The sequence below is a fragment of the Rhopalosiphum maidis genome, chromosome 2 (assembly GCF_003676215.2).
Source record: "Rhopalosiphum maidis isolate BTI-1 chromosome 2, ASM367621v3, whole genome shotgun sequence".
Lineage (NCBI taxonomy): Eukaryota > Metazoa > Arthropoda > Insecta > Hemiptera > Aphididae > Rhopalosiphum > Rhopalosiphum maidis.
The window spans coordinates 4657673-4670963 of record NC_040878.1 but is presented as its reverse complement, the minus strand read 5'-3'; the positions used below and the strand labels follow the sequence as shown (position 1 = coordinate 4670963).

Sequence of the window (13291 nt, the reverse complement as noted above, 5' to 3'; positions counted from 1 at the left end):
ATACCTTGACAAAAATATAATGATTAGGCAAAATGTTAGGAGTTGCATCAAGATGATCAATGTGCAATATAATTATAAATTATAAATTACAGTGCAATGATTGCAACTAAAAAAAAAAAAAAGATACTAAATGACTTTAATTTATATATGATCTAAGGGGTTAAAGGCACAATATTTGGTGTTTATTGAACAGTTTTTTTGAATAAACAGTATTATAGTCATAGACTAATGAATATTAAGTGCAACCTCTCCAATAATGAAGTCATGTAGTGTTTTAAAATGTAAATATTTTATCTTTTTAAAATCACTTCAATGGCTGCAGCTAGTAAGGATTGTTTAATAATGCCTTGGCTGCAATTTCTTGAGCAATGGTTGAGATATTCATATTGCTGTTGAAGAATAAATGAAATTTGAATATTATTTGTTGATTTTTTCTATATTTTATCCAGCAACGGCATTTAAACTATACTTTAGTTATTTACATCACGGCTTTTACTCGATTTAGTTACTACTTTTGAATGTTTCGAACTAAAGCCCGGAATCAGGAATCAATACTATGATCATTGTAGTAATCTAGTATATACAAGTACAACTTAAACGTCCAATTAAATCAATTAAAATAAAATATTACCATTTATACCACAGAATAAAAGAAATATATTTAATTTATTCTGTGATAATATATTAATTGAGATATTTTTTTTGCATACGGTAAATTAAATAAGTTATATAATATATGTATACTTATATCACGTTATATATACCTAACTGTTGGAAGTATTTTTTAAATTTTCAGTCTTTATCGGGGCCTTATCATTTTTCAAACAAGTGTTTATCACAACCACGGCTCTAGATAGGACTATCACAGAATAATATTATTCTGTGGGACTATCTAAAGCCGTGATCACAGCCCGTGTGGAAAAGATAAATAGTGATCGAATTGCTGATCACTAATCACAGAATTTCTTTGGGAAGTTAATATTTATTATTTTAAAACATTAAAGTCAAATCTACAAAATTGTTTTTAATTTATTTTTGTTTATTATTTATTTCAATCGAAAGACTATAGATATTATGTTTGTCAATCATTTGCTTTTTCAAACTTTATTTCACGTTTAATTTTAAGTATTAGAATACCTACCTAGTCTTCAAAAATTAATTCTTACTAACCTTTACCATGGCAAATCCACCAAGTAAACCACCGCGAGGCATTAAGACTCCAAAAGAAACTGTAAGCACTTATAATTCAAATTAATTTATCTATTAATTTATAAAATTATTGTGCACTTATAAAACATAATATATTTAAACATAAATTCATAAAATGTATACTATACTAACATTTCTTTTAAAACTTGAATTATATTATAAGTTCAATAATAGTTAATAATGCAGTTTTAAAAAATTGGTGTCACATAACCCATAAATTATCAACATGACATAATATAATATACTTAAGCCTTAAGATGTTATATTGTTTAATTTTAGTCTAGTAAAAACAACTACTATTTGTTATGTATATATTACAAAGATTTAAAGATTTACCAATTTAAATTATAGATAATTTTATAGTTGTATTTTTCTTTGTATAAATTGTAAATTGAAATAATGCTTACCTATTTGTTATATTGTTCATAGAGCGGATTACTAATGACCATGATTCGAGCGTTGTCTGCTACTGAATCTAATGAACATCGTGAAATTGAAAAAACTGCATTAGAAAGAGAATACAAGAGATGTGATCAAAAATTAGAGGAATTAATTTCTATGGAACATCAAAATCTTGCTCGTGTAATGCATTTATTTACATCAGTGTCTAGTGAAATTAATTTATCTAGAGAGCGAGTTCAAGCTGCTAAGCAGAAGCTTCTTGCATGTAAAACATTATTACGATGTAAACGAGACGAGCTAAGAAAATTTTATGTTGAGAGTATTGAACAACATCACATGCTAACACAATTGACTCAAATGTGAGGAATATATTTACTAACTATTGTATATAACAATTGAGTTTTTTTATATAATATATTTTATTTAGTGAACAAATAAAAGAAGTACCTTTTCAATTGAACATGTTAGAATCAAAAAATCAATACTTACAATGTACTAAATTACTGATGGACACATTACAAATAAGTAATAATGATTTGAAAAATATAGATGCATTAAATGAATTAAGAATTGAACTGAAACACAAAAAACAAGTAATACTAATTTATAAATACTATTATAACAGTGTGGTCCAACCTTCAGGAATATATTTTTTTTATCTTTATAAACGTTTATGATCTAGGGTACCAATATAATATATAAGATTTACTCCTATGTTTAATAGTATGCTTATTCTACTATAAGCAAATAAAGATAAAAACCACACTGTGATACCTACAAGCTATATTGTATTTAATATTTTATAGCTTTATTTTCGTATTTATTTTTATTTATCAGGCTCTATACAATAGATTATTGGATGAATTAATGAATCATATTTATGTTATTTCACCACAATCTGCTAAATCATTTCGTCGTACTGGGTCAGATGGATACAATTCTTCATTTGGACAAAGTACAAGAAGATCATACAAATATATACCACAAATTGCTTCACACAAGTATTTAAATTAGTTTAGATATATGTTTATTTATTAATTTGTTTTTAATTCATTACAGAGACATTTTAAATGAAAATAATGAGACTGATATAAACGAGCTTGATACTGAAAAATTTGTCCCTATAGCTGTCGAGTGCCTTGCCATACTTTTTAAGTTAAATGATACCATTGAAGTAAGTATTAATAAATTTTATGTTAAGATAGTTGATTCAATTTTATTAGCGCCTATAACTATATATTATATTATATTTAAGAAATTGAAATCTACAATGCAAACACAATTAGTTGAAATTGTTGAAAAAACTACAAAACAAATATCAGCTACAAATCAATCAAAAAATTCTGGAGAACAATTAGTAACTTTAGTAAATGGAGTCATTTTACAATTTTATTCAGTTGTTGATGCACACCAGCTCTTTTTGTGCAGCTTAGATAAGATAGTTGATCAAAAACTACTAGCCAATGTCAACAAATATGATCTTAAATATGTTTGGGAAAACATAGAGTCTATTGTAAGTAAACTATTCAAAAATCTTAATAATTTCAATGAATATTTGGTTTATTTTTCAGATAAAAATATATTTTACAAATTATTTAATATTTAATAAATAATAATGTATAATAAATACATAAAAGTTACTTGTATTTAATTAAATTAAAATACAATTTAATGTTTTTAGGTGCAAATGTTCTTAAGTAATTATTTGGATGTAAATAGTCATTCAGATTTAGTTATAAAATCTACACCAATTTTTAGTAATATTGATCTGAATGTTTTTTTTTCAAAGAAAAAAATTCAAAGGTAATTAAATTATTCACTTATTACACATTATAAATTCTAAAATAAATATAGATTTATATATATATATATGTATATTTTTAGACCAAAACAATGTCTTTTTAAGTTTTCAAATGCTTTTGAAAGTTCTTCGGATATATTAGAAGTAAGTATTTACTTGTACAATATATTTTTTGTTTACTGACCCATGTGAAACTGAACAGTATTAGTATAGTAGAAAAGCTTTATTACTGAAAATATAAAAAAAATAACAGAATGTCCAAGTGTCCCGGCCGGTTATTAAGTTTATCCTGGTTAATAGAAGTTGAGAGAAAATAAATTAAATAATAAACATAGAATAATATTGTACACTGTATCATTATATGATTATCTTATTATTATATTATCTAAAAAAAAAGTTATTCAATAGGATATCCCAGTTTGGTAATTTAAAAATCTGGCATCCTTAATTATAAGTTATAACAATTTTATACATTAGGCACTTATAAACTGTTTCCGCTATTTTAATTAAATAATTTATATATAATATTTTATAATCGTTTATTTTTTTTTTTTCAAAATATACTTAATTTTTTTTAATTTTAATTCGTTCTCTTAACCCATATAATACATGTTTTTAATAATACTTTATTAAAATATCATTTAAAACTCCTTAAAAGATTCTTGCCTCTTGGACTAGACATAATTTTGTCTCATTTCCACATTCCTGTTTTTTAAATGAGAAATCCTAATTACAAGTTTTCATTTCTAGGATACTCTATTATCTATTAATAATAATAATTAGTTTTTCCTTTTTCAAAATGAAATTTATAATATTATATTAATATGTTGAACATATTAAAAGATAAACACAAATCTATTTATAACATTTGATATAAAAATTATTAAGATATTATGTAAGCAAATATTATTAAATTATTTGAAGTTTTTCTAATTTTCTATTTCTGAATTAAGAATTTTTTCAATTGAATTATAATCATTGTAAGTTGCTATACCATAAATTATATTATAACATTAAATCCATTAATATAGATAACTTATACTACAGAAATATCTGTAGTAGAAAGACATACCATTTTGGTCAAATATAATAAAAAATCAGTAAATCTTAATGACTGTTCATACTTTATGATAATTTATTTATATAAATGTTTTCCAATAACTAATATTTAATAAAATATTTTGGAGAGGGAATTAGTTGATAGGGATTATGTCAAATAGAGATGTAACCTATTAAATAATGTTTATATATATTTTTCATTCTATAAATTAGTTAAAGAGTAATTATTATTTTATGTATTTTTTAGAGACCTTTTACCAGCATAACACAAACACAAACAATGATTTGCACATCAAGTTCAGATAATATCATTTATATATATGAACCACTCACTATGTTTATACAACAAATTGAACAATCAATAAACATGTAATGGAGTCTTAAAAATTAATAACAACTTAAAATAACATAAAAAAATGTCTTTTAACTTATGTTTATTGAATATAAATTGTATATACAATTATGAATAAAGCTAAAATATATTATTTTTTTTTCAGGAATACATGCACTTTAAGTTTATGGCTTAATGAATATATAAGAACAGTGTTTCTTGATCGTCAGCATAGTAAAGTAGCAACTACAGTTGAATCAATTACCAAACAAGCTGATGCTTGGCATGCAATTACTACACCAGAACAAATTCAGGAGTTGATTATTTCTAGACCATTATTATCAGTAAACAATTTAATAAAAAGTTAAATTAATTAATTAAAATTAACATTTTTATTTATTTTTATTGTTTTAGAGTACTGTTAGCATATGGAATAATATATGTCAAATAAAAAAGTTGGTCATAACTATGCCAGAATATGCATCACATTTCTTAATGATTATGGTTAGCATTAGTAGAAGCTATAAAGAAACTTGTGATAACTTATTTACTTCCAGTATTAAATCATGTGATAATACTACCAAGCTAGTTAGTTATTTATGGATTCAAAAACATGATTTAGTTGACTATCTTAAGTAAGAAGTATTGCCTGCCGTTAATAAAATGTATAAAAATTTGTTAGTTACCAGACATAAGACTGTGTATTTAATGGAATAAACATTTGTTAAGTACGATTGCACTTATGCATTAAAATAATGAATAACATATATCTGTCCAATCTAAAATAGTATGAAAATTACAATTTTAGTCTAATTATTAAAAGTAATAAAACAAGCATAGTAAAAATAAATTGCAACTTTGTACATAGTTAAAATATAATCTAATAAAAATATTTTCAGACAATCTCACAACTGGGTGAGAAGAGAATATGAAAACAAGTCAAAAAAAAGTTCAGTGGATGAACTAAAACGATACACCCAAGAAGCTGATAAGTTGTTTGAGAACTTGGAAGGAAATGATTTTAAAGTAACTAGTGTTTCAGATATAAATCAACTTAGGTGTTTAGCACACCTTTTGGAAAGCATGGTAAGTTCACAGTATTTATTTTAATAATTGACTGTTTAATATTATTTTAATTTTATAATTTATAGTAATATTTTATTTCATATAGGAATGGTTTGGGAAAAAATTAAATGAGATTTCAAATCCAGAATCAAAACATTATTTAGTTCCCAAATTGAACACTTCTAAAACGGACAATAATAATTTACCATTGTCATTAGTTGAAACTTTACACCAACTGGGTAAAGATTTCCTAGAGATTTCAGATAATATTCTTTTGTACCTTTATTTAGAAGTAAGTATTGTAATACTGTTTGGACTTGTTATACTCTTTGATAATTGGTATTAAATTAGAAATTTGGACACCATAATTTTGGGTGTATTCATATTTTATTATTGCTATATTGTCTCTATTGTTTATTCAATATATTAAAAGTAGTTAAATAATCCTCTACAAAATAACCAGTATGTTGTTTAAAAAAGTGATTAAATTACAAATGTATTAACGAAATACTTCTTAAGTACACGATTCAAAGAATTTCATCAAATAAATATAATTAAACTCAGAAGTTATAGTTACTGATTCTTTTATTAATTTTTTTGTTTTATTTAATAACAATATAATTTAAAAACAATGTAATATATAGTACATAAATTATAAATTTGTTTTAATTTTTAGGTGCGTGCTCAAAGTATTTATTATCTATTACCCAGTTTTGAATCAGCTATTGGAAATACAACAGAACCCAAAGTTTTAGATCTTAATCAATCTGTGTCATCTTTGCATGAAGCTATGTTGAATGCAATTTCAAATAGTAAATCTCAATACATTTTTGAAGGACTTGGTGAAGTGATGGCCAAAAGTTTAGTAAACTATACTCGTAATATAGAAACAATTGATGAAATTGCAATTAGAAAAATAATACGTGATATTACAATGTTAAAATACAACATAGCTGCAATGTTAGGGGCATCACAAGTTACTTTAGAAAAAACAGTTCATTATTATGAATTATTACTTTGCACACCAAAGGTAAACAAAATAAAATAAAGAAATTAAAAGTTTTAAATCTAAATTTGTACTTTTACGTGTAGGAAATACTGGAAGAGATATTGGAGAAAGGAGCTGGTTTCAGTGAAGCAGAGTATTTAAATTTGCTACAAATTGTTCATAGGAGTAATAAAAATATAGAAGAAACGAGTAGTTTACAAAATGATTTAAATAGATTATCTGATATTTTATCACAGACTAAACAAACATTCTTAATATAATAATTTTATTCAGCAATTGTAAAGATAAATTATGTATTTTTTATAATGAACTGCTTATCTATTTAGTATTTATTAACCAAAATGAATATATCACTGTTATTTATTTTAATATTATAAAGTATTATATCTAGTTTATAATGATATTATTAATTATTTATACACTAATTTAAATATAAAAACATTTTTAAAATTGTATTTATTTTTGTTCAGTCTTGTTGTTGGTTTTTATTTTTGAATGTTTCCAATATAATTACACATATACAGAATTACAGGAATACAGAACAAGTATTAAACATTCTAACTATGGTTATTGATTACTTTTTTTTTTTTGACAACTATTAAAATACATCGTTCTTCATGTATATTGTCTCACTGGGTGAGAATTGTGTAAGAAAGTTATACACTGTCAACGTGTTTGAATGGTAACTATTTAAATATTAAGTTATGATTGATTAATTGGACATCTACATCCTTTAAGAGTTAGTGTAAATCTTTAATTTATTGCCAACATATTAACATGTAGAAGTACTATTAAATATGTATTTATATTTATTAGATTTTTAGAAATACCAAAAAAAGAAAGTTTAATAGAAGATGAAATGCTTGAGAAACATGAAGAATTTGAACATAAATATAATTTTAGATTCAAAGAACCAAATAAAGAATTTGTAAGAAAATAATAAAGTTTATATACTATTTAAATATAGTAATATAATACCTACTTTATATATCCACCATTGTTGATGATACATAATCATACTATATGAATTGGATGAATCATAATGAAATTATTCAAAACATAAAATCTGTAATGAAAAATCATTTTGTCGATATCAAGTTTATACCTATATTAATATAAATCATTATATACAGTGGCACTTAACCTATTCCTCAGGAGGGGCGATCGCCCCCCCCTATATTATGGTGGGTGGTTGGGTAGTCAAGATAGTGTTGTACTCTTGTTAATTATAAATGAGTATTAACACTTGTTAAAAATCAGGTCCGTTTCACAGCTTCGTGTATGGTACGCGAGCATATCATACGCGATAGGTACGAGTATTTTTTGATTTACATTATTTGTAACTTTTATACATAGTTAAATTATTTTGTTATGTAATAACCATGATATAATGTGTGCTATGCTCCATAATACAAGGTGTCTCGTGAGGATTTATTCATTGCAATATCTTTTGAAATAATGGAGATATAATTCTAGTTTTTCAATAAGATTCACAAGGACAAAAATTGCAAATATTTCATGTTATAATTTATTTTAATGTTTTTGTAAAAAAGTTAAAAAATATATTTTTTTAATTAATTATTTTCAAAAAAATTGAAGTTATCCAATTTGTAAAGTTTATTTTTCTGAAAATATATTGTGGGGATTAAGTATTTCTGGTGATGATTGGATCATAATAAAAATATTCAAGTACGTTATTCAATTTATAAAAACTTTAAACCCTACTATCACACACTACAGTTATGAGGTTAGGTGCTATACCCGATGGTCGATGAATATAATATATAACCACGCGTATAATATTATAAGTAAAAGAACGAAAAACTCTGCCCGCAGGACATCCGTCCGAATATAATATAATATGTAAACGTGTGTGTACTGTATATAGTTATAATATTATAGCGAGTCGCGTTAAGCTCAATATCGTAAAGCTCAATCTGATCAACTAATTTTTATTTTGCATTTTTTGACATTTTTAGTCATTTTGCTGATTTCACTTTAGTTCACTTCTCATTGTTTCTTGTCGATTGGCATTATGCCAATAAATTACTTAAAACTTTGAAATTAACACGGATTAAGATTAGTAACTATCCGATTTTATCTCACCGATTACAATCGTCGTTGTCGTGTTGTAATGAATATTATTGTACCTAAATTTTATTATTTTTTCGTAATATTTTCAAAAATCCGAAAATTAAAACGTCGATTATACGTAACGTCTACATCTACTATATTTGTAATTTTTTAATTTAATTTTTAAGGAAATTTTTTAACATTTTTGAGTAATTTGTAAGCTTTGATAAATGTATATAGAATTTTATAGTAAAATAGAGTACAATTTAAAAAAAATGTATTTATATTAATTTAAAACAAATATTTGTAATTTTATTAGGTCATCAACTTCCGAGCACTAGTTATAACATTTTAATAGTATTAGCAATTTCAATTTTAGGGGGCTGAGCTCTACCTTAATATCGATCTCATGGGGAGGGGGGGGCTGCAGCACCTTCGATTACGACTTACAGATATTTAAATGCCATGGATAATGCAATAGTCATCGTGTACATACAACGTGTGTACGTTACGTACTTATATGTTTGTACACAGACTGCATTTCAGCATATAATATATCTATATGTATATTTATTAAAATTCTTTTTTTTTTTTACTCAAAACTGCGATCACACGCATGTTATATAATTTTTATCAAATGAGTGCTTCTTGTTTTATACCTGTTGTCTAAATTATCAGTATCTGATGATCATGAATGAATAATTTAATCTACTAATGAAACCGTAGAAACCCCATTACCCCAATAGTGCAATCGCCGATAAATGCACAATTTAAATAAAAGTTATTATGAGAATAAAATAATTATAATAATAATAAAAATAGTAATATTAATAATAATAATAAGATTAGGAATAAAAATAATAAAAAGGAAAAGAAGAATCTAGAACCTTATCCGTACATATCCGCCACACCGAACGGAAAAATCCCCCCTTACAGACAAAAAATTAAAAGTTAAAATATTAAACAATTATTTATTATATACAAATTTTTCACGGGATTTTAAGACTTTTCCAGAGTTATTTCCAACCCGTTATTTTTGTATTTGCGTAGTTTGCGTCTTTTGAAAGCAGTGCGTATACGATTTTTTCGCAGTTTGCGTTCGTAGCGGTTGCGATCGCGGTAACGAGTACGACCGAAAGTTAGGTATGTAGCCCGCATGAGTATGAATATTATTATATTATAACGTATTACGTAATGTTATACATGCAAGTTGATGCAACACGACTTGGCAAAATTTATAATTGCAGACAATTATTTAATAGCGGCAAATTTTCCAGATTTGCGTATAACTTTTCTTTTTTTGACATTACCAGTGACGTTGACAAGTGCAGAAAGAAGTTTTCAAAACTTAAAATAATTAAAAAATATTTTCAAAGTATGATATCTCAAATTCATCTGTCAAGTTTAGTTATTTATTATCAATAGAAAAGAAAATTACCAAAGAAATTAATACATCAGATATTATTTCTATAATTTCTATAGGTACTCGTATAAGAAATCTAGAAAACTGTTTTAAGCTTTGAGTCTTATATTTATTTTAATTGTTATATTTTACGATTGACTATGAAGTATTAAATGAATAATAAATATTGTTTTATTATTGATTAAATGATTTTAAAATAATAAAATGTTCAATAATATTAAAATAATTAATATAATTTTAGTAAGGTAAATACACTCCTCAGATTTTCTTAATATATACTTGGACGAAGAGGGTTCGTTAAAAATTTCGCTTCCCGGTCCAAATTTTGAAATTACGTATTTACGCCGCTATTATAGTATTTAATACTTCCCTGGTGTGATAATACTAGCGCCATCTACTGTCGTTGGTATGAAGTTTTCAAAATTTGATGTGTCGTTTAATGTGTTCGCTAGATAGCACAGTCATATTCTATATATTTTTAATATAATTTTCAGATTTCCGATTCTGAGTTAATTTTTCTGTAATTATTATGCGTCTTCTTCTCTGCTCAATTCACAAAAGAATTTTCTTATGATTGTATAATTTTTATTTTGAAATAAATATATTTTTAGCCAAAGTGACTATGCAGTAAATAGTACCTACTTATCTCTTCTTACACGTAACAAATATGAATCAAATTCAATTTTGGATTTGGACCCGGTAGATTTGCAGACATTGAACGTGGAGACTTGGTATGCGGTAGATTATCAAACATGTGTATTGTACTAGTGCCTAATAAAGCAAATTGCTTAATTATATGAACATTGTGAACTTATCATTACATTTAATGGTTACCTAGATTAATAGACTTTCCACCTATGTACATTTATAAATATAATTATAAATCATCAACAGAAGAGAGGCTTTCCTTATAAAAATTAAGTTAAGAATGTTAATACTTTAAGAAATGACTTTAACCATACACTGACCATCTAAAATGTAGCTATGAATTTATCCACCAACAGATCAGCAAAAATGGAAATCTAACAATTACAAATTCCAGATTAGAGGTGATAAAATAGACCTAAATTTAATTGATGTTTTAAAATTCAAAATGAGTTAATCAGGCGGCTCAGGCCTATCAGAAGTAAATACATGAAAAATGTCGAGTGTTGGTTTATAAAAAATAAATTGTTTTTGTAAAGTTATAAACTAAGGATATATAATTTATAAATTATTTTGAGTATTAATGATATTTTTTAAGAAGATTATTAGTCCTTTCGGCAGTTGCTACTACTATTAAATTTAAAGGTCTTGTTGTAAACAGTCTGATGGTCGAAATCATAAAATAGTGATAGAATATGTCCTAATTACTCGAATATTAGTCATGAAGAATAATTCTTTTGTTTTTTTTTTTAAATATTACTTATTTGTTGTTTATTTTGGTTTGGTTTCCTTAACGTTGTTATAATAATATTATTAAGCTAATAACAATAGCTATAGTAATACTTATCTAAATAGTTAACTTGATTTTAACTAAGTATAAGTATATGGTATTTAGTATTCACCTATAGGTATCTGACATTCTGACGCGACTGACGACAATAAGTATTCAACTGTTTACTGATATTTATAGTTTAAATATTATACTCACTAAGTGATTTAGTTTTATTCATCTTACTGATGTATACTTATATCATAAAAATGATTATGTTTAATTTTACTTTGTTATTTTTAATAATGTACTTATAATGAATTTACCTATTATTAAATTTAAAGGTAAGTTACAGTTTAGGATCTTACGTAGCATTTTTACAATATTTTAATTTTAAAACAAGTTATAAGAATTTTAAAATTAACTTAATATTTTTGTAAATTTTAAACATAACTCATAAGGGAACATGCATAGACTTTCTAAGGTCTATTGTACGACGTTGACTAGAGCCCGTCTTACATTATATGGTCGTCTGGAACCTGGGTCAATTTTGCTTACGATTAGGTAATAGATTAATAGATATGATTTATTAACTACTATCTATAACTATGATTTTAATGTATGAGTCTTTCAGTGGGACCCCCGGTACATCGTGGTTATATAGGTAAATTGGGCTGTGATAATTTTTGTTAATTTTAAAAGCGGTAAGCTGAGTCTCGGGTACATAAAAAAGTAGTAGGTAAGTTGGGTCCTAGCTATAAACCATTGGCGCAACTAGGTCTAAAATATTGAAAACTTAAAACTTAAATATTTTGTATTTATACAATTTACTTTTGAATAATTTTATTTTGTAAATGAACTATTACAAGTACAGACAGTACAGTCTGAGACACATATTAAATTACGAAGTATAATACAAAAAAAAAAAAAAAAAAATTACGCTCGGTAAAGAAAAACACTCAAGGAAATAAATGACGAAATACTCGTTTACTAATAATATTGTTAGATTAGAATTTGTTAAATGTTTATCATTTAGGTTCTTAACTAAAACATATCATTTATACATGCTAACGATTTTTTCAAGGACTCAATTTTTAAATTATTTATACCATTTATTTTACTTAATTAGAACATGATATTACAAAAACCACAAAGGTCAATTTTAATTTATACATATATATTTTTTCCGGGACCCAATTTATCAATCCCGAGTATAGCCTATACAGGGAAAAAATATCTGATTGAAAATTCAGTCGAATAATCCTCGCTTCCATCAGATATCAGTCACACCTTATCCTTAATCCCCATAAGGATCTACTAGCTCTAACTTTTTTTTAATCACACTACTTATTTCGAGTAATTTTTTATTATAATATTATCTTTGCCATTCTACTGGGTAATACACCTGCAGATATAGTATGTGTAAATGTAAATCGGAAAACTTATAGAAATGTGTTGAATTGGCTCAATTACTTAGCAGTATTTTTCGTAATTGTGCAAGTTAT

The 13291-nt window shown here is 25.2% G+C and overlaps 1 protein-coding gene across 1 annotated transcript; it reads left to right on the top strand.

Moving 5' to 3' along the window:
- The first annotated feature begins 1177 nt into the window (after positions 1–1177).
- LOC113553046 (exocyst complex component 4) lies at positions 1178–7222 on the top strand. Its single transcript, XM_026956168.1, has 15 exons — positions 1178–1231; positions 1639–1970; positions 2039–2204; positions 2449–2612; positions 2671–2785; positions 2867–3124; positions 3293–3414; positions 3496–3556; positions 4719–4840; positions 4969–5146; positions 5217–5437; positions 5702–5888; positions 5974–6159; positions 6544–6897; positions 6960–7222. Exons 1-15 carry the CDS (start codon positions 1178–1180, stop codon positions 7134–7136), a joined length of 2697 nt encoding a protein of 898 aa, XP_026811969.1. The 3' UTR covers positions 7137–7222.
- The last annotated feature ends 6069 nt before the right edge of the window (positions 7223–13291 follow it).

Excerpts from the sequence above, each read along its gene's own strand:
- LOC113553046 (XM_026956168.1), top strand. The coding sequence starts at position 1,178 with ATGGCAAATCCACCAAGTAAACCACCGCGAGGCATTAAGACTCCAAAA. Across the intron at positions 2,786-2,866 it reads AGTTAAATGATACCATTGAA|AAATTGAAATCTACAATGCA; the intron begins GTAAGTATTAAT and ends ATTATATTTAAG. Across the intron at positions 6,898-6,959 it reads TATTACTTTGCACACCAAAG|GAAATACTGGAAGAGATATT; the intron begins GTAAACAAAATA and ends TTTTACGTGTAG.